Here is a 25,439-nt window from a genome sequence, read left to right on the forward strand (position 1 = left end):
GCTGGCCTCCCCATCCCTCTAGGTAAAGACTCAGCCACCAGTGTTCTGCCTGGGCCGCACCCTACCCGTTCTAGGATCTCCTCCCCTCTTTACATGTCTACACCACCAGCCTCCAGATTCATCATTTTGCGGCAAGTCACCCTCTGTTGACTTACTGTACTCCTCGAGGACCCCTGAACCCCCAAAACTCAGCAAATTAAGGGAGGGTACAAATGGGTCCTGTCACTATCATCAGTCAGCTCACTGGGATGGGGAATGTTCAGATGGATGCCAGCGGTGGCTCTGATGTTTATCTTCCTGTACCTAACCTTTCTCCACTCCTGCCCCACCTACACTTCTCCTTTCCCAGCTCACCCAAGAACCAGCTAGATGCTGTTCGAAGAGGCTACAGTTTGCTCAGAACCAGTTCCACAGAGTCCCTACCAGGATTCAGCAGCTGTGGGGGTTGGGGGTACGATTCAGTGGCATGGGGGCGGATGGGTGAAGGCCTGGATGAGCGAGGAGTCGACAAGACCTGTAATCTCCCTGTCAGCTTGTCAGTGTCTCATCGGTCACCCCAGCCCCTCCTCCCTATCACAGTTGAACCCTACAATTAGCTTAGGGCACCTTGCCAAGCCTGGGTGCCAGCCACCACTCACACATGACCACACATGTACAGGCACACACATGTCCATGATGTTGCCAGATCCTTCCCAGCAGGAAGGTCTTGCCCCAACACCTAGAATCAACAGCTCCCAAGCATGAAAGGGCTTTGAAAAGGTGGGATACACATGGGTTCCAATACTGGGTCATCCCAGGATGCCCTTAAGAGATGTGTAGGAGCTGGGAGAGCAGGGGCTGGCTCGAGGGACAGAGCAGTTCACTGGTGAGTCTCCCATCCACACTAATCCAGGGGTCTGGCAAGCACAGGGTACTTTATGGAGTGCTGGAAAGAGTCTGAGGGTGAAATAGTAAGCAGTGCCCCATGTCCAAGTGACACAATGAGGCAAGCACTCAGGGCTTGGGCAGGAAGATAGCCTGGGGTTTTCCAATGAGGAAATGCCCGGCTCGGAGTGGAAGGTATGTACATGGGGTTGGGAATTTAGAGCCCCTAGACCTAGTTCTTTCCTGTTTGGTAAGGAGTATGACACAGCACACTCCCCCTGGAGTCTTCTATAAGTCTGTGGGGTACACCTGGAAGAAGTGAAGAAGCGCGTTCCAGGGAGTACTCCCTTGATCCCTCCCCAATCCTGACATAGGTTTGTGGCCCTGAGGCCTCCCAGGGTGACACTCCAAATCAACATCAGGTGGAGGCAGGGAGGCTGAACTTTCCACTCCTGAGGTCAGTCTAGGGAACTATTTCTGAGGCTGGAAGAGTGACTGGGTCATTCCAGAGCCCCTTCCCTTCTGCCATCCACCCCCACCCATGGCGGATTACCCAGCTCAATTTAAAAATATCTTCTACTTGCTGGGCAGGTGCCCCGGTATCAAGTGGGTGGTGATGGAGCCAAGTGTGACCGTAAGCGGGTTCTACTCTGTATCCCAAGTTAGCCGCTATCTTCCATGAAGAGGGCATTGGGCCCTCAGCCTCTGCACCGCACAGATGCCACTTGGTTCCTCCCAACGCACACCCACACCCTGTGCTGGAGCTATCTTAAGAGCTTGTCCAGGTTAAAGGTTAGGGCCCTTGGGAATGGAGTGACAGTCCCAGTGGACCATGTGTCAATCCCAGAACACCCACTTAATCACAGTAGTAGTAGTGGTAGTAGTAGTAGTAGTAGTAGTAGTAGTGTCTCCAGCACATTCTATGATTGACCAAGGAACTCGGAATGACCCGAAAACTTCCACACATGAAGGGCACCAAAGGGAAACTGAGCTGCTCTTCCTACACAAAGACTGAATAAAGAGGTTCCCAGCAGGTGGTGGTGGCACACATCTCTGTGAGTTTGAGGCCAGCCTGGGCTACAGATTGAATTTCAGGACAGACAGGGCTACAGAGAGAAATCCTGCCTCACAAATAACAAAGAAGGGGGGAAAAAAAGACTTGATAGGTTTCTAATGCATCCCCAAGGCTTTTGACATGAACCCATCAGTTCCTCAAGTGGATGCAGTGCCACACAGGTGGTATGCTGGTTCAGATGCCGGCAGAGAAGAGCAGCCCTGTGGAAAGAGAGCTCTAGCTGCACACACAGCAGACCCTCTTACACTGTCCCTGATGAGCTCCCAAGAGGTGTCTTGATACAGGTAACCACCTGAAGCACCAACGTCAAAGCTTTTTCCTTTCTTTTTCACCAAGGACTCCTCTCAGGGGATCTACTGACCAGCTGTGCCAGAAGAACCCCCCCCCCCACACACACACACATACCCCTCCCATAGCCTGATCCCTGTGTCCAAAAAGGACATCATACCCCGATCAGGCTGCTGGGCTGGTGGCAGAGCTAAAGTTTAGAACTAAGGCTATGCCCCTGCGGCCTACCCCTTTCCCCTTTCCTGTCCTTAAGCCCTGGAGCCAGAACCCTGCTGGCACCAGAATGGGGAACTGCGGGGGTTTCTCAAGTAAGTACAGGGACCTGAGAGAGATTCGGTGTTGGGCACCAAGCCCAACCCTGCCCCCAGGCACAGCGTCCTAATCCGGGTTGAGCCCCTTCTGTAGGCAGTCCACTGGGACCCCAGGCAGTTCAGGTGTGAACTCAGCCAGTCCCTGGGGACGCCCCAGGGAAGGCTGCCAGCCAAGAGGAAGGCAACAAGCCAGGTTGGGGGATGGGACACTGGGCTGCAGAGGCGGGACCAGAGAATGACAAAAGACGGGAAATAGTGCTACCAGCTCCAAGTCTGGACCAGCTCCGACTCTTCCCGAGGACAAGATTGTCACTGTGAGGTTGGTTCAGACCTGCTTCAAGGGAAGTTCACCATCCTCGACTACCTGGACTCTATCTAGGAGTTAAGTCCAATCGCTGTCACAGGTTCATGAATTTCAGGGGAAGGAGGGCCCCTCTGGGTTGGGGTACAGGATAGCAGGGGCCCCCCTCCTCTCCTCTTCTTTTAGATGCTCTAATAGGGTAGAAGGGTCAGTGGGGTGTTCCAGAGGTATTACCTGTAGTTAGAGAGCTCAGAAGAGGGCAGAGTCCTTGCTATGTCAACAGAGGAGAGCACTACCCTCACTCGGCTGGGGGTAGGGAGTAGAAGCTTGCGTTAGGGGATGTGAAACCATGGAGAGGAAGAAAGAGGAGTCACATGAGGTCTGGAAAGGGAGAGCTAGGGCAGTAACTCCTACCACCCTATTCCGACCTCCCCAACACACACACACACACACTTCAGCCCTTCCCAGTCTATAATTAGTCAGAACCCAGCCCCGACCCACCCACAACCCCACCCTAAACACAAATAGCCATTAGTGGGGGGGGGGGGTTACCCAACTCCTACCCCCTATCTAATCACCCAATGGCTTGGCTCCGAAGGGTGGTGAGGCTAGTAGGGGGCAGCCTCAGTCCTACCCACAAGCTAGCCAGAGCCTGGACTACTACTACCAAGCCTTGGTTGGCGTTCTAATCAACTTACCTCTTCATCCTCACCAAGCCAATGCTTTAACAAGAGGCCCTCGATAGGGACAAAAACTTACTCCCTGAACATCAAGAGCAAGGCTGGGCACGGGAAACAACAAGAGGGATAGGAGGAGATGTAAGGAGTGTCTGATTGCAGGGTGACAGTCCTCTGTGACAGTGAGGTATGCGCGTAGTCTTGCCTAGCCGACAAGCAAGGGCTAGTGCTGGGAGATCCTTCCACTGGTAAACCTTAGGCAAGGGCCCAACATCCCCGAGAAACCATTAGCACTAACCATCGGGAGAAGTAGAGAGCAGAAGACATGACATGGGGATGTTCTAGAATAGCTACAGATCTAGTAGGGGGGACATGTGCCATATGGACGACACTGTAGGCTGCCAGCCCAGCCCAGCTCAATCCTTTCCAATCCAATCTCTTCTGCTCCACTAGCAGGGGCCAGGGCCAAGTCCCGGGGCTTCCTGCTCTTGGGCATCAGCTGCTGGCTCTCCCTCCCAATGTGGTTTCCATACAGGCTCCTGGGTAGCAAACCCCAGGAGCCAACCCAGGAACATCCCAGTATGGCTTCTTGTAGGACCCCATATGTGTCTACCTGTGGGGTGTCCCGACTGCTATCACATTCCAACGAGGAGGGGTCATCCCCTCAGTGAGCCTCTGGTCAGGAGCTGAGCCTGCGGTTCAGCTCCACTAAGACCCCAGGGATGTGCTTCCTTATGAGTCTCTGCCAGGGGTGTGACCCATCCGAGGTATCCTTAAACATATTATGAATGGCTTTGGGAAGTGAACAGTCTTCCAGATAGGTCTAAAGTACTTCCTCCCGCCATGAGTTTTCTCAGAGGAGCCTGGGCATATTCCAGGTTGGGCAGGGCCTACAAAGGAGCCGACCTTGAGGACCTTCTCCAACCCAAGGTGACACATGCCCTCCTACACCACCCCTGACTGGTCTGAGCAGCCAAGGGAGGGAGGTGGTGGAGCTGCCTGGACTTGCCGCCCCGCCCTCCTGGAGTTCTCAGCCCCGCCCTCCTGGGGTTCTCAACTCGCAGCCCGGAAGTGGGTCCCTCTCCCCTGGCTGCTTCAGTCTCCCCTTCTGCTTTAGCCTCCTCTTTGGGTAGCTGGACTCGCTGGACGGCTGGATAATCCAAAATAATTCCTCCTTGGCAGGCAGCCCGTGGGGGAGAGGGGAACTCACATTCCAAACTCTTGTTTTTCTAACTAACTTCCCTCAGTTCCTGGGGCTAGAAACCTCTGCCCAGTCCTCGGGCCTCCCCACTTCCATGGGAGGTTGTGCGAGACTTGGTGGCTGAAACTCTGTAGTCTACCTGGTTATTTAGTCTAGCAGCTTCGATACAATACAATAAGGTTTGGCACATTCCACAAAACAACTCACGCGTTGGCCCTACCTTCCTAGGAACTTCACCTCCTGACCAAAGAGCAAGGACTCAGGCCATTGGCAGTCCAACTTTCTGATTACATTCCCTATGTACCAAGATAGCATCCGGATGTGGGATCAAGCTGACAGCTTCCACCTTCAAGGCGTGTGTGAGCAGTCTGAGAAGTTCAACTTTAAAACCACCAATACAGACTGAAGAGAGACGTTAGAGGGGGCACTCCCCAAGGCAAATGAGGGCCCTGAGGGCCTCCGCTCCTCAGAACGCGACACTGGCTTTGAGACCTGGTTTCAGCTACAGTTCTGACCACCACCACCATGGTGGCCACAATCCGACCTCCCTTCCTGCCTTCTTCAAGGAACTAGAAAAAGGAATTAAGTGACGTGGCCAGAAACTCTAGGATTCTTAGGCTCAGAAGCCCCCAGATAGGGAGAAAAGACCCACCCCCACACAAATCTGTCACACAGTCAGACCAGAGGAAGCATGAGAGCTCACTGAAGAAGGTATGTGGAAGTGAAGTAGACTGTGAAAAGGCACCTACAAGTTCTAAGCCCTCTGTATCTTAGGTGTCTCTCCAAACACAACAACAAACTACACTAGAGACTTGCAGAGGAAACCTTGTCGGGAGGCGTGGGGCCTCACCAGGTACTACTGGGTGTTGGTTCTCTCTGTCTCTTGTTCCCTGTCCCAGAAGGTGTGGGGACTGCTTTGGTTGGGCACCCCTGTAAAAAGCCCCAGCAGAGCCCAGCGTCGGAACAGGCTTAGCTTGAGAACTGGGGCCTGGAGGTCCGGCACGACAGATGACTAGCTCTGGTCCATCGTTTCGGCGGTGAAGAGGTAGGGACGCCGGCCGGGAGGGAGGGTTTCAAACTACACCGGGCCGGGTGCAGCTCCACTGGGTCGCGGGAACCCTGCCTTCCAGGCCAGTCTCCCAACATCCCGGCGCAGAGGGCCTCGTCGCCAACCGGTGAGGCAGGAGCAGCCAGGCCCAGCCGATTGGAAAGACAGACAGACACGGGGCAAAGACGCAGGCCCGCGTCGCCCTCCGCGCAGCAGCACTGCCCTAAGACCCCCGCGTCCGGGGGCGCAGGCCGAATGGCGTGGACGGCGAAGCCCGGGCCTGCGCGACGCCCCCACATTTCCCGTCCCCGAGTGCCGTACCTGCTCCTCCGCAGCCGTCGCTCGATGGCGCCGGGGCCGCGCTCTGCGTTGCGCTCCGGCCCGCGCGGCTGCCATGGAGACGGGCCTTTGTGTGGCCGAGGAGGGGCCGGAGCGCGCGGGAGCTGCCGGCCCCGCCCCCGCCAGGGGAGAAGGAGGGCGGGGAGGACCGGGGCGGGCAAGAGGGAGGGACGAGACGAAGGGGTAGAGGGTGGGAAGGAGGGGCGGCTGGCGTCCCTAGCGTACCCCGTGTTTCCTAAGCACACCGCTTTGCTTGGAGGTTCGCGCCCTGTAGCAATCCGCGCTCCCTGCCGGCTGCAGTCCTGTCTCCCGTCCCCCCCGACCCCACGCCCCGCACCTCCCTCTGCCCCGTCATCGGTGGAGTTCGCTCAGGCTGGGCACCACCCCGGGAGTGCCCCAGGCCGAACTGAATGGCGCACGCGGCCCGGCACCAGTGGGTGGCTTCGGCTGGGCCAGACCCAGGCCTCAAGTGTCCTCTTTGAGATGGGCGGGGCGCAGGGAACCGCACCACTAGATTGGCAACAGGCGGACCACGCGCTCATCCCTTTCCCGAGGGTGAGAGCTGCTGAATCTTGATTCTTTCTTCCGAATCCTAGCCGCTCAGTCTCCTTACTGAATGTTCTCATAGCTGGAACTCTGCCTCACTGCTCTCCTTCCCGGTCCCCTGGCCTCACGTATCTAGGTCTTACCGGCCTCCAAGTCTTCAATGTCTATAGGGTAGGACTATACCCTAGGGCTCCTACTTCTGGCCTCCCAAGTTGTCCATACTGTGATCCCTTGGTTTAGTAACATGGTGGTGATCTCACTGTCTCAGGACAAGGTTTGGTACTAGTCTCCAAACCCCAACTCACACTCACCTTGGATATCTCTCCTCCATCCAGATTTGCCCTCCTTTTTGTTTTTTTTCAGACTTGCCCTCCTTGATACTGACTACTTCTTATTTCTTCAGGCATCTCCTCCCCAGCTTTGGGAATCTGCCTCAATTCTATGCCCTCCCCAACTTGAAAACTTCACAAATCTGAGGACTTCACTGTTTAAGGAAGTTGAACTTGCCCCATCTCTAAGCAGCCAAGCTTGAATGAATCACCTTCTCCCCTCCACCAGCAACACTTCCCCACCCACCCACACACATACAAGGGACTCCAAAATATCCAGTGATTTCAACACTACCCCCCAACACACACACACACACACAACTCCAAAATATTCAGTAACAGGGGCTGCAAACTTTGTATCAAAAATATTAAAAGACAAGTATTGTATAACAAAGATATTTTAATAACAAAGTTGTGGGAAGGCCAGTATTCTGAAATGAGTAGGGCTCAAAATAGAAGGCAGGAAGCTGGAGGGTAAAAGAGTCCTCCTATCCTTCCGGTCTGTCCCAGGGGCTGGCTGCCTCATGACCTCCACCCAACCCTCCTAGATCCCCTGAATGCTGGCTCACTGCTCTCTCCAACTTGCCACACAAGGGAGCTCTGGGGATCACAGCCTCCAGGATTAGTTTTTCACTATCCAGGCATCTAAACTGTAAGGGCCCTTTGGGTTGGGGGAGGGGAGCACCTTTTTGGAGCCATCTGTCTCTTCTTCCCTCCAGGCTCTCTGCCCTTGGCAGGGATGGGAAGAGATGGGCTTAAGCCTACTTTGGACAGAAGCTCCGCTAACTCCGCTGAGCCCATCCTGGGAGTGCAGGAGTGGGAAAGGATATAGCTGGTAGAAGACCCCAGGCCGTACACTCTACCAAGTAACCTGGACAAGCCCCTCAAGGACACTGGAACTTTCCTCATTCCTACGTATCAGCCTTGGGTTCATGTTCTAGGCAGCACTGTTATACATAGCCTTCTCCCCTCCTCTGCCCCAAATCTGTCTGCTGATTCCCATGTCCAGAGGATGACCAACTAACTGTCACGGCAGAAGCTGGTTATGGTGGCCGAGGTCCATGAGGGCCACCCTGAAGGTTATTGTGTGACAGTTTTCAGAAAGTCAAGTGGAGACCACAAGAAACACATTGCAGTGGTATTTGAGATGTGCATTTTAGGATGGAGCCGCTGAGGGGCTGGGGATTTAGCTCAGTGGTAGAGCGCTTGCCTAGGAAGCACAAGGCCCTGGGTTCGGTCCCCAGCTCCGAAAAAAAGACCAAAAAAAAAAAAAAAAAAAAAAAAAGAATTCTTAACAGTAGGATGGAGCCGCTGAGACCAAGGGGGCTTAGATCTGGCCACTGTGCACTTGGATAGGAGGGTGGGCACACCCAAGGCACAGTCCCCACAGCCTGGGAGCTCCAGCTGTCACAGTGGATGGTGCCATGTTTCTGAAGATCCCTTAGAGACCAGGCTCTTGGTGGTGAGGCTGGCACCTCTGTTCCAGGGAGTGCGAACACCTTTCTTCCTAATGACAAGGTCTCCACTTCAACCTGCTTTTGCTCAGTTTTCTGTCTACATCCTTGGATACTGCATTAGACTGACCTAGATGACTATGTACCTTCGTGTATCTATCTGGTCCGTTTGCTCGCCTGTAGAGTGGATACAGTGTGACAAGCTGTCATAGGCTAAGGTCAGGGGTAAACAACTGAACCGATACAAAGATCTAGGCATGGTGCTGACAACTCTTAACACTAGGATACCTTTGCTGTGTCTGGACTTAGCCAGGATCAGTGGAGAAGGGTAAGGCAGTACATTCTTGAGGTTTGGTTAAGGAGTCCAAAGAACCCAGAACAGGTAATAAGTCATGCTACTTGGGAGCTTTATAAGAAAGCAAAAGCTCGCCTTGCAGCTCTGAATGCCCCCTTTCCCTGTTACTGCTCGACACTACCCAGTGAACCCACATAGCCCAGTCCCACAGAGGAGGAGTCTAAGTGCTCAGGAGACCCACCTTCAGATTTCAGATACTTAGCTGGGGTTTGGCTGCAGCTCTGGGTCCTCACTTCAGTCTGGACCACCCCAAGGGTCAGGTTGGAGTGCTAGGTTGTAATATTGTAACACACTGTACCCAGGATTAGAGGTACTGCACAACAGTATCAATCCAGGAACGGGTGAGACAGGGCCAGCACAGAATCCTCAAACATTCAGGGACCAGGTTGCAGTTCCAAATGTCATCTTAACTGCAGGACAAAGGTGGTTCTTGCAGGGAGGGAGGTCTGAGGCCAAGTTAGAGCCTTGAAGGGAGAGGGAAGCTTGGCAGACTTAGGCCCCTGGGACCATTTTAGCCTTTAGGAAGAGCACCTCCAAGAGATACCTCTGCCTAAGGGCTCAAGTGTACTTTAAGACCAAGACAGCAGAGACCATAGCATCAGGCTACAGTCCAAAGACTCTCAAACTTCAGGGGGAGGGGCAGACACGGGGGGGGGGGGCTGGAGTATCCCTTGGCAGCCTGGGTGAAATGCATGGAGCAGGTGTTTAGGGGGTGTTCCAAGAAAGGGAACAAGGACTGTGGTGAGGACCTCAAAGAATAGCCTGGGTGCCAGGCCCCACACCATCCCTCACTCTCTCATCCTGACCAATCACAGCAGGAAGGAGATTTAGGTCCTCACAGGACAAAGAGCTTCTGCCCTCTCAAGTAGCTGCCTAGGCAAAGTACCCTTCCCTCCCCAGAACGAGTGAGGTGTAAAGGAAAGGAGCTTGCCCTGGCAGCTGCCTCCTTCTTCTTGGAGTTGGGAAGCCTGCTGGGCTAAAGGACCCCCAACACAAGGCGGCCTGGAGTGTGGGCAGATGGGAGCCAGGAGGGGGCAGGTGGTGAAGGCACCTACATCAGTGAAGGCTACTAGACCACTCCCACCTCCAGCTGTGGCGGACAGGTGGGGGCCAGCAAGAAGTGAGACAGTGCCAGCACAGAATCCCCCAATAGTCAGGGACCAGACTGTCATTCCAAATGTCATTTTACTGCTGGGACAAAGGTGGTTCTGGAGGGGGCTGAAGCTGAGGTAAGAGCCCCAGGCTGGGAGCCCCAGCTTGGTGGAAGCCTGCCTTTCAAGGGAGGGGGAGCTTGGCAGACTTAGGTCCCCAGGACCACACAAGTTGTCCTGTCCTAGGGAGGGCACAGGACTGCTTGCAGGTCCTTGGGCAGGGAGCCAATAACTGTATCGATGTACAGCTGAACCCGCTGCAGTGTCACCTCCTTCACAGGGAGCTGGTGGCCCTGTGCCCGTACCTGGAGAGACAATGGTAGTAAGGGATGGATGGATCGTACTTCTGGCCTGGCAAGTGGGGGCGGGGCAATACAAGGAGGCTTCTCACCAGCTTCTCCCGAAGTTTCAGGACCAGGTCGACCACTTCCACCTCCGACTTGTCCTTCATCCAAGCCTCGATGTTCTGTTAGGGACATGTCCAGTTCTTCTCACCCAGCCTCCCACCTGCTCTGGGCCTGTACCTCTCTCCTCCCTCTGCCTTCCCTCACCGCCTCACAGATAGCTTCCAGGTGCAGAGCCTCCAGCTTCTGGGCCATCTCTTTGTGTCGTTGCCGATACCAGCCATCAAAATGGGGGGACTTGAAAAACCGCCTGTGATAGTGGGAGGCAGCTGAGGAGCTGACCTAGCGGGTTTGGGGGCACCCACAGCAGCCTATGCCCCATGTTTTCCCACCTGTAGAGGCCCAGCCAGTCGCCCTTGAGGATGCAGGTGAGCTGGGGTCCCGCATGCTCCAGGCTTTGCAGGAAATCGTCCTGGCGGAAGGGGCAGATCTGGGGGGGGCTCTGAGACAAAGGTCACATGAGCTGGGTGCTACAGAGCCATGCACACTGGCCCTCCCTTTCAGCAGGATGGGACCCTCCGCCGAGAACATATCCAAAGATCTTCACCCACCCTGTTTGGGACAGACCTCTGGACAACCCTTCAGTTCTCTCAGCGCCCCTCTTTGCACGCCTAATTTCTCTGCCCTGTGGGGGATGCCTGACAGGCACAGGGTGAACTTTGTACCCTGGTGGCTCTGTATCTCAGCCACCCTCTGTTGTATGTGGACACCTGCCTCAGGCCTTCCCTTCTCGGTATGGGGACTAAATTGACCCTCCCCGGAAGCCCCTGAACTCCACCTTCCAGGGTGTAATATTCTTCTGTAGTGGCATGAGGCTGGCCATGTAGTGCTCCTGGAGGTTAAGAGACAGGCGATGAGTGTATCACAGGCTCTATAATCACTAACCCCACTGTGTCTCCCTCATGCCCAGTGCTGACACACTCCTGCCTGTCTCACCAGAGGGATGATGAAACTCTGTGTGAGCTCTAGAAGGTACCGCCTCAGCAGGGCGCTTTGCACATCCCATGGCCGCTTCTTCTGGATGCCCTACAAGAGGAAGCGGGGCACTAAGTCTCACCATCGACTGGTACCCTGCATCCTTCGCACACCACTGAGTCCCCACATCCAGGCCCTACCCAGTAGCCTGTACCTTGAGCAGTCGTTTAAGCAGGGCTTTGTCCCGGTGGAGGTGGGCAGTATAGGAGGTGTAGAGGCCTGATGGGAGGTTAGAGCTGTGGCTGTCCATTCGGCCTCCCTTCCACACCCAACAGCTCTACTGATGATGAAGATGGTTGTCTGATCTGCCTACAGCCCTAGTCCCTTGACAGACCCTGCACATCTCTCACTGAGACTCAAGGACCTGCTAAAGAAGGCGATGTCACCCCACCTGCCACCATGGGTCCCGAATAGGAAGACAAAGAGAAGGCTTGGCCATCCCCACTGGGGGAATCCACCAAGCACAGGACAGGCCTTACCAGAGTAGATGGGGCTGCACAGTAGGGGAAGCACAGACCTGGCTTGGTGTCGAGGGTCTTCAGCCGAGACGGTTTTTTAAGCTTGACCTGCTTAGGTAGGTCCCCTGTGAAATACACCCAGTAGCCAAGGCTCAGTACCCACAGTTCTACCCAAGACGGGCTCAGAGGTGTGGGGAACAGAACCCCACCATAGGTCCCAAGCTTCATGGGACTCATAGCCCCTGGAATTCTCACCTGACATCTTGGGCTCCCCTATTCGGAGAACATGAGGCCAGTGCTGGAGTGTTTTGATAAAGAAAGGGTTTGTGACTCCCAGGACCACGTTTGGTCTAGAGAGAGAGAAAGAGAAGAGGCAGAGGCAGGCGGAGGGCAGGCAAGTGTGTGAGCAGGGTGAGAGGACATGGACTTACGGAGCCTGGGTTCGAGTTGTGAGCTCCTTGAACTCACTGTCGTGAATGGTGAAGTAGGGGCGGAAGTCACAGCAGAACTTCAGGGGCTGTAGGCAGCTGTCAGGGGAAGACAGCAAGGAATGTGTAAGGCTAGGGTAACCAGGCCCAGCCGTGACAGTTTAGTGAGTAAAGTTCGTACCTGGTTAGGGCTAGTACCAGCTCTGAAGACACGTCAGGTGAGGGTGCCAGGACCACTAGGGGCTCCCCAAGAAGCATGAGCTCCCACAGGGTCTGCACGTGGGTTAGCACTGGTCGGAAGCACCTGGTGTAGTCAGGCAGCTTTGTCACAAAGGCGCTGCTCTGAGCACAGGACAAACCACCCCTCCCAAAGACCGCAGTGAAGAGAGTCGCAGCGTAAGTGGTATCTCAGGCCACCAGAGTCACCATCTAGGTTCCGACAGACCACCTGAGCAACAAATGTTGGCCCAGGGACTGTGACCTGGACCCTGCTTGTGAGGGCCTGGAAATCCTGTGGCAGATCCAAAGCCCAGGAGGGCCTGCCAATCCAGGGCCTTGCTACTACTATTGCCCCCTATGCCTCCAGACCAAAGCCCTGGCTCCTGATAGGCCCAAAATGGAACAAGATAATCTCAAAGCCCAGGTTCCTTTGAAGACACCTAGAAAGGCACAAAGGGGCAGCCATCGAGAGCAATGTCTCCCTGGCAACCTCCCTAGGTGCAGAACCTTCCTGACCACATAACCTTCCTTCCCCACATTTCCCCTAAGTTAGATGCTTGGGCACAGGTTGTCTCAAGGGTCACTCAGACAGGCAGCCTGACAGTGTATGGCTGTGGTACCCTATAGGGCTCACCTAAACAGATCCAGTTCGTGGACACTAGTGAGGACGACTGGAGCTGGCAGCAGGTTCTGAGAGGGGAAGGGAAGGCAGGTCAGGTCCGGGGAAAGGCTCTATCTGACGACAGGACTGCAGCCCCTATCCCGTCATTACCCTCCTCACAGCACAGGCCTCACATTGAAACATGCCAGTCACCCTCCATCGCTTCGCCTAGGTTTGGCCACCCACAAAATAAGCTGGTGAGGTAGAGACAACCACCCAGCCCAGGAGCAGAATCAGGTAAGGCCCGCCCGCCTCCCTCTACCCCATGTCGAACCTCTTGATCACACTGCTTTGGAGGACTGGATTCCAGCTTGTCCACCCTGGATGGGATGCGCACCTGAGGAGGGAGGAAGGAAGCAGCTGCCAGGAAGGGAGTAGAGCCTCTCCACCCACCGACACCAGTGCTGCTTACTCTCCAGCGGGGCCCTCACCTGAATGACAACTCCCATGACAGGTAGGTTCAGGGTCTGCCCAGGCACAGGGGCTGGCCATTGGTCAATCTCATTACAAACTGTGGACACAGGTGGCCAATGTCAGGAGCCCTCCCAAAAGGCTGAGATCAGACAAACTTGGCCACATCTGAGGAACACTCACCTGCTTCCAGGCAGGGTGCCAGCTTCTCAAAGTACTCGGGGGCAATCAGGCTTAGGAGTGACTGAAACAGCCGGACGAATGGCAGGCGGGACACCAGCACTAAAGACTGTGATGAGGAAGGGCCAATCAGAGCACATTCAGCTACAGACATCAGACATCACTCCTATAATTCAGGAGCCCATGGCAACCCTGAAGCCAAGCTTACAGCTGGCCGGGGCAGCACATCCCTGCCCCTCACTGAACGGCTGACACAGAATAGCCCTAACTCATGTAGAAGGACTGGACAAGAAAACGCCTGATGCCTTTACCATAGAGTAGACAGCCCCAGATAACAACAGGATTAGGACTGGCCCTGGGGCCTTCGGAGGGAAATGTGGGCTGGCTAAGTCCCTGGCAGTGTGATAAGACCAGTAAGACTTGAGGAGCTGAGATATTCTGGACCCAAGGACAGAAAGGTCTCAAATGCTATACCAGGCAAGGAAGGGCTTCAGGAAGTACTGGGCCCAGTGGTGGCTGGCTCCTCCTTGGTCCTGCTACCCAGGTGGGCTGCAGATAGATAGGAACCCTTGGAGGCTCAGGGCTCCTCACTCGCTCTTCTCCGGCTGCCTACCATTTGCTACCTATCCGTAATATCCGTAATACTATTCCACAGTGGCAGGCACCTCACCTTCTGGAAGTAACCCCTCTTCACAGAGCTGTCCTTCACCTGTCTGAAGTACACATAGCCCAGGTAGTGCGCTGGCTCCCTCTGTAAGGAGTGCAGGGTTAGTCATGCCTACCCAGGGCATTAGCTAGATCCTGGGTGACATAAGCAAAGGCCATTAAGGAAAGACCTAAGGCTGGGCATGGTGGCACATGTCTTTAATCCCAGCACTCTATGTAGAGAGTTCCAGAACAGCCAATGCTATGCGGGAGACCTTGTCTTTAAAAAAGAAAAAAGGGGGGGGGGGGACGCTAAGAATCTAGGAGATCCTAGGAGCCACTTGCCCCTGAGACTAGAGCCTGCCCTCTGCCTAGCCCAGTAGGACCTAGGATCCCCTAGTTCAGAAAGTGGGCTAATCCATCTAGGGTACATCTGCTGTTGTAGAAAGAATTTAGCCAGTGTGAGAGTGCTCCAGGACCCCTGGAAGGCCCTTCAGACTTTTGTTCATTAACCACAGCTTATTCAGTCCCCCAGATGCCCAGCACGGGAGATGTGACGCACAGAATCAACTGCAGTGATCCTGGTGACCCGCATAAGAGCTGGTCTAGCGGGAGACCCCCAGCACAGAGTCAGCAGGATCTGCAGCAGTCATTGACCTCACAGGATGAACCTAGCCAGCACGTCCATCTCACAAAGACCAGGGTCCTTAACGGGGATGCTCACAGCTGGGAGCCCCTCCCCCTACACAAAGGGAAAGAAGACCCTAACCAGAGAGACACCCCACTACTTACCTGCAATGCCAAGGGAGCCTTGCTGTTATACGACCGATCGTCAACATGCCAGAGGCTCTTTTGTCCTCCACACTGACGCATGCGGAAACTGAACTGAGTGTCTCCCAGGCACCCTGAAAAGAGGCAGTCCCACCATACATGTCATGGTGGGAGAATCTCCTCCCATTGTCAGGGGTGAGGGCTGTGGTGTGAGGGTGCACTGGGCTGGCCTTTGTTAGCACAAATGTCCACTGAAGGGCAAACAGACTTGAGGATCTGTTTTCCAACAGACTCCTAACCTAATCCTATACACAACACAAGGGCCCTGAGTGAAATCAACCCAGTTTCCCCGCAGGAGGCTGACTCAATCTGCCTGGGACAGAATACACTACACAGTGCTCACCAGGCAGCTGCTGTGACGGTGTGAAGGAGACCAGAGTGCCCAGATGTATGGCTATCCATGGGTTTTAGAGAACCTGGCTACCTTACTGCAACTGGGGCTCTGATGAGGGTAGATGCCACCAGAGTAGGTTGGACACTGCTGGTAGCCTAGATACCACCGGCCTGAGTCCCATAGTTCCACTTTTGCCCATTACCTTCCAGTACCAGAGTGGGTGTCCAGTTCAGGGAGTGTGGGATCACCTACCTGAGTGGGAGTCTGGAAAGGCCAGGTAGCAGATGTTGCTTTTCTGAAACAAACAGAACCCAGTGAAGTGAGGGCTGACTCACTCCTGGGGACATCCATTCCCAAGAAATCCACAACCTACCTCCTTGTCTGTGAGCCGGAAGTCACTCGGATAGACTAGCTGCAGGGAAGACAGAGCGCTTGGTGATGCTGTATCTGCCTTAGTGAAACACTCCATTAAGACATGGCTACAGGCACGTGTTTACTAGGGCAAGCAATCCTTCTGGCCTCTCTGTGACCACCTCCTTCTCTACACACTGTCTTACATCAGACTCTCCTTCTCCTTGACTCCTCTTCTCCACGGCCTTCACCCCTAGTGTTTACTCAGTGTTTGCTAGTTTTCCTACAACCTGACACTAGGTAGCTAGAGTCATTGGGAAGAGTGACTCTCAACTGGGCAGATGGGCCAGCAGGCAAGTCTGTGGTACATTCTCTTAATTAGTGAATGGTGGGAGAAGGCCCCACCTGCAGTGGGTGCCGCCACCCCTCAACTGGTGGCCCTGGGTGATACAAGAAACCAAGCTGAGAGCTGGGATGGTGACACAAGTTTTCAATACTAGTACTTAGAGGCAGAGGTCACGAGAGTGAAGAAGGTTCTGTGTCAGGAGACCCCCCCCCCCTTCAAAAGCCTCGCTTTTGTGTGTGGTCTACACAGTGAGTTTTAGGACAGCTAGGGCTACAAAGTAAAGCCCTGTCTCAGATAACAAAGCGCAAATGTGCACACATGAGAGCCTTCAGGAGTCCATGTGTATTCGGGGTCCTGTAGAGGCTGGGGAAGGACATTAGAGTTCCTCAAACTGGACTCCCTGAGTCTTCCTCCTCTTCTTCCTTCTCCCATCCACCCGCCATGGTCTCTGCCTCCTGAGTGCTGGGATTGAAGGTCTTATCCACACATTTAAAAAAAAACAAGAGGTGGTGATGGTGGCCCATGTCTTTAATCCCAGCACTTGGGATGCAGAACAGGAGGATCTCTGAGTTCAAGGCCAGCCTGGTCTACAGAGCAAGTTCCAGGACAGTCAGGGCTACATAGAGAAACCCTGTCTTAACCAAAACAAAACAAATAAAAAAGAAAAGAGAGGGGCTGGGGATTTAGCTCAGTGGTAGAGCGCTTACCTAGGAAGCGCAAGGCCCTGGGTTCGGTCCCCAGCTCCGAAAAAAAGAACCAAAAAAAAAAAAAAAAAGAAAAAAAAGAAAAGAGAGCAAACAGACTGATGATGCATGTCTTTAATCCCAGAACTCTAGAGGCAGAGGCAGAAGCTGGCGGATCTCTGTGAGTTGATGGGCAGCCTGATCTATACAGTGAGTACCAGGAGAGGCAGGGCCTGTGACCATCCTTCTCCATTCTCCCTCCCCCTGAAACAAAAGAAAGAAAGAAATTACTGAGCAGAGATGGCTTATGCCTTTTAATCCCAGCACTGGAGAGGCAGGCTGTTCTCTGAGTTCAAGGCCAGCCTGGTCTACACAGCAAGTTACTGGACAGCCAGGGACACACAGAGAAACCCTGTCTAGGGGTGGGGGGGAAACCACCTCCACCACCAAAAACTGTAAAAGAGGTTCTGAGATTGTGACAGCTTCCTCCTGGGAGGCTGTAGACACAGGAAAGGATTTCTTTGGCCAGAGGACACCCCAGATGGAATGAGGTAGCAGAACCACGCCACCTCTTTAGATGACCTACAGGTACCCCAACACATGCCCCCCACCCTGATCCTCTCCATGTCCCTTTAAAGCTAGATGCCCTGTCTTGCAGATAGATTCTGGTGCACCCATCTGCTGAGGGTTGCCATGTGTGGTCGCTGGAGTTCTGTGAGCACTACAGGGCCCAAACTCCTACAGGGTAAGAGCCTACACTTGCGTTTGCTTGTGTGAGCTCTGAGCTGAGCATAGACACAGCAGGACCTGTCCGGTGATGGCTGCACTGAACTTGATTGGCTGATGAATGAATGCATCAGTCGGTCACTTTTTTGCTTTCTTTTTTTTTTTTTTCAGAGCTGGGGACCGAACCCAGGGCCTTGTGCTTGCTAGGCAAGCGCTCTACCACTGAGCTTTTTTGCTTTCAATAAGGAAGGGACACCTGAAACAGAAATGTCTTCAGTCTCACTGCCTGCTTCTCATCCTTCCTTAGCTGACCCTGGATGAATCTCCTGGAGGCAGACTGTCTTTCTTCCACGTCCCCATACCACAATCAATCCCGGGCTTCATACAACTCAGTCAGGTAGGGTTAAAGCTCTTCGGACATCTGTAGGACCCTGAGACTTCTCGGGTGAGGAGGAAAGTCAACAGGCAAACAAGATGAGGGTCACATGCCTTACCCACCCCACAGACTCACCGATGGGCTTCTCCAGACAGTCAGAGATTGGGAAAGCCTCAAGTCACTGCTAGAGGATGATATTCCAGGCATGGCTGTGGGGCCCTAATACTCAGTCAGCTGCAATCCAACACCCGCTGTCCAGCAAAGGCTCAGGAATCCAAGTCCACACACAGCCTTTACAGTTACCTTCAGGCCAGCCATGATGATGCATGCCTGTATGCTCAGCGTGTGAAAGGCAGGAACACTGCTGCAAGTTCAAATCCAGCCTGGCCTAAGGAGTGCTTTCCAAGCAACCAAGTCTATACACCAAGACGCTGACTGAAAACCAAACCAAACCAAACAAAAACACCAAAATAAGACCAGCCTGGGGGGCAGAGCAGAGTGCTTACCCAGCACGTACAAAACCCTAAGTTCCACCCTCAGCACCCCATAGGCTCAGTGGCGTATGTCTGCCATTCCAGCATTATAAGGTAAAAACAGCAGGATCAAGTCATCCTCGAATAAAAAATGAATTTGAGGTTAGTCTGGGGTAACATGATACCCTATATAAATCAGCCTTGCATCTTTTCCCAAAAAAACCTTTGGGACTTGCTTAGAACTAAGTTTCTAAATGGTTATCTTTTAGAGAACAAGACATGAGAATGCAAGAGGTGTGGGGTGTGTATGTGGGGGAGGGTATTTATTTGAGACAGGGTCTCTTTACATAGTCCTGGCTGTCCTGGAACTTCCTATGTAGATCAGGCTGGCCTCTAACTCAAAGAGATAAGCCTGCCTCTGCCTCTTGAGTGATGGGATTAAAGGTGTACACCACCACACCAGGTTTTCTTTCTTTCTTTGGTTAAAGGAAAAGTCTCTCAACTTCTGTTGTGATTCCACAGGAAAGAATTTATACACTAGAAAGTGGGGCTTTTTAACCAAGGGTTAGTCACCTCGCCCTCTGTCAAGTGGTGCTATTTACCACAGCCAACAGTGTCTAGGGTGAGAAGGCTGAGGTCTCCCAGGAGCCTTAGAACCCCTCCTAAGAATTGTACTGGAGAGATGGCTTGGTGGTTAAGAGCACTGACTGCTCTTCCAGAGGTCCTGAGTTCCCAGCAACCACTTGGTGGCTCACAACCATCTGTAATGGAATCCGATACCCTTTTCTGGTATGTCTTAAGACAATGACAGTGTACAGTGTACTTACTTAAAACAAATAATCTTTTTTAAAAAGAAAAGAATTGTACCTTTCTATTTAGAAGATTTTAGACCCCTAGCCTCTCAGAGATCATATGGGCCGTGGCATTTCTCAACCACAAAGGTATGCTGCTCCAGCTGTCTCAAGGGTCACTTTTCAGCCTTACCTCAGCTTCATTCACAACCTCTAGGCTCTCACCGGTCTCTCTGAGAGTGTGGTCTGCTTCTGACACACCTCCATCTACATGGACCTCCTGTGGATGGTCAGCCCCCTGCTTTTCATCAAGGGCCTTGAGAACATAGACATTGTCTTGCCTGGACCTGTCCAGGGCTTCACTGAGGCTGTAACATTTTCTTCCTCTTCCTCATATTTCTGGTGGTTTTGTGGGTTTGGTTTTTGCTGTTTTCTTTTCCTTTTTTTTTTTTAATTGTTTTTGTTTTTTGTTTGTTTGTTTTCTAAAAATAAAGTCTCATTATGTAGCCTTGGCTTGCCTGGATCGGGCTGACCTTGAATTCATAGAGATCAGCATGCTTTTGCCTCCAGAGTACTAGATTTAGGATAGGTTGCCCATCTTTTTTTTTTTTTTTTTTTTTAAGATTTATTTTATTTATATAAGTACACTGTTACTGTCTTCAGACGCACCAGAAGGGAGCATCAGATCCCATTACAGATGGTTGGGAGCCACCATGTGGTTGCTGGGAATTGAACTCAGGACCTCTGGAAGAGCAGCCAGTGCTCTTAACCTCTGACTCATCTCTCCAGCCCCCGGTTGCCCATCTTTTACTTTTCTTTCTTTCTTTCCTTTCTTTCTCCCCCATCCCTCTCTTTCTCTAAGATCTCATTCTGTAGCTCAGGCCCCTCTGGAACTCACTATATCAATCCAGACTGGCCTCAAACTAATCTTCCTGCCTTAGCCACCCGCCCCCACACCCCCGCCCCACCCCCACAATGCTGGGTTTACACGCACTACTCTGCCTGGAGATTTTCATCTTATCTAGTAGAAGAGGAGCCGCCTTTCTGTGTAGGTGGGTAAGGGGGATGGAGGCCTTCAGACCACAGAAAGACCACATCAAAAGCCTAAGGCCCTGCTCAATTGCTCACAGCTGGTGACCAGATGCCAAAGGTTGAGAAGAGCTCAAGACCCTGCGACTAAGCAGGGCCTCACAGGGTCTGGATCTGATTCGAATAGAAAGGCGGATGCCACAGGATTTTTACCAGGGATGCCAGAAGCGAACTACCAGTGACATTGGAGACTGCGGCAGACCCCATGTGAGACCTAGGACTCTGGCTTGAGCAAACAAGAGGCAGAAGGTATTTTTGCCTCTTTGGAGAAAGGTCCACGTTGGCTGCTGCGTAAGGATACATATGATGAATGGGCAGCCAGGCTTTAGAGATCGTTCCTTCCATGGCCTGGGAAGGACTCCTAGAGTTCAAAGAAAGAGCCTCCTCGTGCAGAGGTGACAGGCAATGGGAAAGAGGAGGTCTCTAAGCTAGTCACTAGCCGAAGGAAGTAGGGGAAAGGTCAGCCTGAGGGTACAAAGTACTTAGAGAGGCTCAGAAGAGGACCCTAGACTAAGCAGGAAGGCTACAGGCGAAAAGGCTATGAGTCTTGCTTCCTGGAGGGTGGGCGCCCGGGTAGAGAAACCGCGCGGTAGCATAGAGGAATTGGACCAAAGAAGCAGCAGGGGTGCTGGCGAGAGAAGGGAGGAGCGTGAGGGGGAGGGGCATCGGGAGAGGAGGGACGTCCGGAGAGGTGGGGCCTCTGGAGAGGTTCAGGCCGCCGAAGGAAAGGCACTGAGACAGTTCTGGAGGTTCAGCCCACTCATCAGCTCACCTCTAGCGCCTGGCCCAGCTCCAGATCGAAGGTGACCACGCACACGCACTCCAGCCAGGCAGAGAAGCGCGCCCAGGGGACCTCCGTGGTCCGCGCCGCGCGGCCGGAGGACGTGGATCTTGCGGCGCCCAGCCCTCCGCCAGCTTGCCGGGGCCCGGGGCCCACCAGCACCTCCATGGTAGCAGCTCCAGCGGTACCCGGCACGTTGCGGAGAAGCGCCGGGGTTCACCTGGGCCGCCTTGGAGCAGTCGAGCTGCCGCCGCAGGCCAGAAGGGCCCCTAAGCAGCCGCGCGCCCCCTGGCGCTAGAGGAGCGTCCGCCCTGGGGTGTCGCCTGACGTACCAGCGAGAAAGGCCCCAGCCGGTTAGAGGGGTCTAGAGATGGAGGCGCTTCCCGATAATGGGAATTGCGTGACCCAGGTCGGCCAGTAGGGGGCTAGTGCGTCCCTGCATCTGGCAGGAGAGAAAGGGCGGCTACTGATATCAGGGACTTTGGGCGTGGAGTAGCGTCTACCAGGGGTGTCTGGGCCACATAGAATTCTATTGGGCATACTCCCCACCCCCAGGGGTATCAACCCGGCCGAGGGTTGTGAGCATAATGTTTATTTAGCGTGTCATCGTTTGTTTCGGGCAGCTTTCATGCTGAACAATTGCCCAAGCTAATTACAAATCTCAAAATGCTTTAAAAGTGTGAAAACCACGCGTGGTTTGTGGTGGTGCACGCCTTTTAGTCCCAGCACAATGGAGGCAAAAGGCAGGCGATTCTCTAAGTTCGAAGCCAGCCTGGTCTACAGAGAGAGTTTCTAGGACAGCTAAGGCAACACACAGAAACCCTGCCACGGAAAAACAAGTGTGAAAAACAATGTTTGGGACTAAGAGATGGCTCAGTGATTAAGAACACGGAATGGCACCCACATGACGGACAAATAAAACTGCGCATCCAGAAAGAAGCCTTGATTCTTTGGTTCCAACCTCCGAGAGCGCCAAGCACGCACATGGTGCACAGGCAAACCACGAACAATGAATCTTAATACTTGAATGTTTTTAAGTTCACAAATTTGTGTCTGAATGTACAGGTCGGGCATCTTCACCCACCTATCTTTATTGAAGGCTATTATAGCTGAGTTGGCCTGTCTACCCAGACGTATTCCCACTCCAGGCTAGTGTGCCCACTTTGGCTAGCAAAGGGGCAGCCTGGGGATCTAATATAGTTTGCAGACCTGGGGATTATAGAAAAGTGAATTTAGAACGAAGTGGTAGTGAAGCAGGCCAGAAGGAAGGGAGAATTTGGGGGGACATGAGAAAGAGAAATGGAGAACCTTCCTCCTACCTGCCCCAAGCACACTAACAACTAAGGCCCTTCTCCCTTCCCAGCTGTAAACCAGGAATTTAGAACCTCTGGTTTACAGGGAAAGCACATACACCAAGTCTCTCGGGCAGCCCTAGTAGTTTCTGGTTTTACTTTATCTGATTCCCATCCAAGGCATTCCAAAGAGCTACCTCACCCATCCTCATCAAAACTGGGGAGGAGTTGTTACTAATCTTTCGAGACACAACCTGGGAGCCATCGAGACGGGAGAGATGACCAATGCTACCAATTATAACTCTCCCTTACAGAACCCGTACCTATGGATCTGTCTTACTGGCTCCTTGAGAAGCCTACACCTATGCCCCTGAATGTGTTTTACTTTTTTTCTGAGTCCCCCAGCACACACCCTTGTTTGAGACAGGATCTCTCTATGTAGTCTTGGCTGATGTGGAACCTGATAGGCCCTACTGAGATTAGAGCCAGCCATCAACACCCAGAGGAAGGACTCTCTTGCTTGCTCTCTCTCCCCCTCCCTCTCTCCCTTTCTCTCCTTCCCTCTCTCCCCCTCTCCCTGTCTCTCCCTCTCCCCTTCCACATCCTCCTCCCCTTCCCCTTCCCCTTCCCTCCCCTCTCTCTGTTTTTCTGTTTTTGTGAGACAGGGTTTGTGGCCCCTGGCTGTCCTGGAACTCACTCTGTAGACCAGCAGGCTGGCCTCAGACTCAGATCTGCCTGCCCCTGCCTCCCAAGTGCTGGGATTAAAGGCCCGTGCCACCACCACCAGGTCACATTGTCTCTCTTAACTCTTGTGCTTAAGCCTATATTAAAATGTTTTTATTAAGCCCCAGCTCTCATTATGTTAGAAGCTGGAGCACAGTGCTGCTGGAAGGTGGAAAGTACTTAGCCCGAGTGTGTTGCAGTTTTACCTGTGATTGTCTTAGAGCCATCTTTTTTATTGTCGTGGAAGTGCTCTCATAATCCTAAACTATAAATAAAACAACTTCCATTAAAAAAAGAAAAGGAAAACCAAAGTCTGCTTTATAAGATGGCTAGTTCTGAAATTCTTCTCTATGTCAAAGCCACAAATCTGAGTCTGGCTTGAGGATCCCTAAAGTAGTCTAGAACGCTGGCTTCTGAGGATGGTAGAGTGGCCATACTATCTAGCATACTGCGTATTTTTGGTGTTTTTATTTGTTTAAACCCTCTTCCAAAATTACTTAGATCAGGCTTCAGCAACATTCTCCAAGTCTTCTGTTTTGTTTTTCTTTGTTTTTTCCAGACAGGGTTTCTCTGTGTAACAGCCCTGGCTATCCTGGAACTTGTTCTGTAGACCAGGCTGGCCTTGAACTCACAGAGACCCACCAACCTTTGCATTCCTAATGCAGGGAATAAAGGTATCTGCCGCCACACCCAGTTTCAGTTTTCAAGAGTTGAGTGTTTTTTTCATTCATGTGGACATTTCATTCACGGGGAGGTCAAGTAGACCTCAGGAAGACAGGCCATCCAATCGGAAAAGATCGTAAAGTCCCGTCAACCCCATTTTTTGTTATTATTGTTTTTCACTTGACTTCTGTTTGTCTAGAAATTATGAGCTTACAGCCCGCCCATCTGCCAAAAGTAGTCGTGAGGTTCCAAGCGGGGATGTGAGCTTATGGTTATTTATGAGCCACGAAGTCATTATCTCTTTTAATTACCACATTTTGTTGAATTCAAGGCAACTACTATTTTATAAATAAGAAAACCGTTACCAACTGCGCACAGTCACAAGTGAACCAAGCCCATTCCGTCCACCTGCACTATGCCGGTCACCGACAGGATTGTTTGGCAAGATTATTCACCAGACAGTCAAATGTGGAGATGAAAGTCAGGGTCAAGTCTGTGTTCCCCCAGGTAGGAGTCTTTATTGGCTAGAATCTGAAAGATACATGTGCAGTTTGCTAAACATCGAGTAACCACCATGACTCACAGGTCAGGACTGTTATCCGAAGCTCTGATGTTGGTGTGTGTGTGTGTGTGTGTGTGTGTGTGTGTGTGTGTGTGTGTGTGTGCGCGCGTGCGTGCGCACGCGCCAGGTATGCTCCTGGTGCTTGCAGAGGCAAAAGGAAGGGTTTTAGATCTATAGCTGGACTTACAGATGGTTGTAGGTTACCACATCAGCACCGGGAACTGAACCCATGGCCTCTCTGGAAGAATAGTAGGTGCTCTGAGCCATCTCTAATCCTTCCAACTAAGTTTTTGGATTTTTTTTTTTTGAGGGGGGCGTGGGGGGTTGAGACAGGGTTTTTCTGTGTAGCCCTGGCTGTCCTGGAACTCCTCTGTAGACCAGGCTAGCCTCAAGCTCACAGAGCTCTTCATGCTTCTGTCTCTGGAGTACTGGGATTAAAGGCACTTGCTGCCACCACCACCACCATGTGTTTATTCGTGTATTTATTTGTATTTTCTTAAGATTTATTTATTTATTTTATGTATGTGAGTGCACTGTAGCTGTCTTCAGACGCACCAGAAGAGGGCATCGGATCCCATTACAGGTGGTTGCGAGCCACCATGTGGTTGCTGGGATTTGAACTCAGGACCTCTGGAAGAGCAGTCAGGTGCTCTTAACCACTGAGCCATCTCTCCAGCCTGAGAGAAGACTCTTGAAGATCGTCCTCTGACTTCCACATGTGGGTTATGTGGTATGTATGTGCACCTTACCCTGAGCAAACAAATGAGGTGCAAAAAAAAAAAAATCACAATATTGAGATCTGGGCATGGAGACAAGTAGCCATGAGCGTTCTGGGGTGACGCCACTTTTTATGTCTTGCTAATGCTTGGATGGCATAGGTTTGTTCACTCGTCAGCATACATTGAAGACTCATGCCTTTAATATACATATGCTTTACTTACAAAGGAAACAAATCCTGAGAACAAATAGTAGGTAAAGGTAAATCCATGTTCACTGCAGCTGTTATTATCTTTTAGAAATGGGGTCGCTGTAGTCCAGGCTGGCCCTGAACTCTAGGCAATGCTCTTGGCTTCCCAAGTGCTGAGATTATGATAAACA

General features: G+C 52.6%; 2 protein-coding genes and 1 long non-coding RNA gene across 14 annotated transcripts in view; 1 reads left to right on the top strand and 2 right to left on the bottom strand.

The window, feature by feature from the left end:
- Plxnb2 (plexin B2) overlaps positions 1-6,179 on the bottom strand; it is a 25,969-nt gene extending 19,790 nt beyond the window's left edge. For all 3 annotated transcript variants that reach the window (NM_001440077.1, NM_001108106.2, NM_001440075.1), the window contains 1 exon segment: positions 6,087-6,179. The gene's annotated coding sequence lies outside the window, so the exon portion shown is untranslated.
- Positions 2,750-15,188, top strand: LOC148004926 (uncharacterized). Of its 6 annotated transcripts, none has more exons than XR_015625859.1 (5): positions 2,750-2,857; positions 4,946-5,428; positions 5,617-5,762; positions 13,257-13,538; positions 14,848-15,188. It is a non-coding gene; the product is annotated as an uncharacterized LOC148004926 (long non-coding RNA). The 6 variants fall into 6 exon arrangements; XR_015625860.1 differs by lacking the exons at positions 13,257-13,538; positions 14,848-15,188 and adding exons at positions 6,701-6,821; positions 7,054-7,373; XR_015625858.1 differs by lacking the exon at positions 2,750-2,857 and having other exon boundaries at positions 5,387-5,428; positions 5,620-5,762.
- Dennd6b (DENN domain containing 6B) lies at positions 7,362-21,347 on the bottom strand. Of its 5 annotated transcripts, none has more exons than XR_015624307.1 (20): positions 21,093-21,347; positions 15,859-15,897; positions 15,738-15,780; positions 15,113-15,225; positions 14,346-14,426; positions 13,679-13,784; positions 13,516-13,595; positions 13,359-13,421; positions 13,058-13,113; positions 12,386-12,508; positions 12,208-12,303; positions 12,032-12,074; positions 11,836-11,901; positions 11,473-11,537; positions 11,280-11,369; positions 11,122-11,175; positions 10,676-10,785; positions 10,491-10,593; positions 10,331-10,405; positions 7,362-10,244 (listed from the first exon to the last, which is right to left on the bottom strand). XR_015624307.1 is itself a non-coding variant. In NM_001108749.1 (20 exon segments), coding segments are annotated over 20 exon segments (1,758 nt in total). In that variant the 5' UTR covers positions 21,270-21,343; the 3' UTR covers positions 9,660-10,121.
- Positions 21,348-25,439: the final 4,092 nt, after the last annotated feature.

Source organism: Rattus norvegicus, chromosome 7 (assembly GCF_021556685.1).
Source record: "Rattus norvegicus strain SHRSP/BbbUtx chromosome 7, alternate assembly SHRSP_T2T, whole genome shotgun sequence".
NCBI classification, from domain to species: Eukaryota; Metazoa; Chordata; class Mammalia; order Rodentia; family Muridae; genus Rattus; species Rattus norvegicus.

Excerpts from the sequence above, each read along its gene's own strand:
- Dennd6b (XM_087558312.1), bottom strand. The coding sequence starts at position 21,269 with ATGGAGGTGCTGGTGGGCCCCGGGCCCCGGCAAGCTGGCGGAGGGCTG. Across the intron at positions 15,898-21,092 it reads AGCTGGGCCAGGCGCTAGAG|CTAGTCTATCCGAGTGACTT; the intron begins GTGAGCTGATGA and ends TCTTCCCTGCAG. Across the intron at positions 13,114-13,358 it reads CAAAGCAGTGTGATCAAGAG|AACCTGCTGCCAGCTCCAGT; the intron begins GTTCGACATGGG and ends TTCCCCTCTCAG.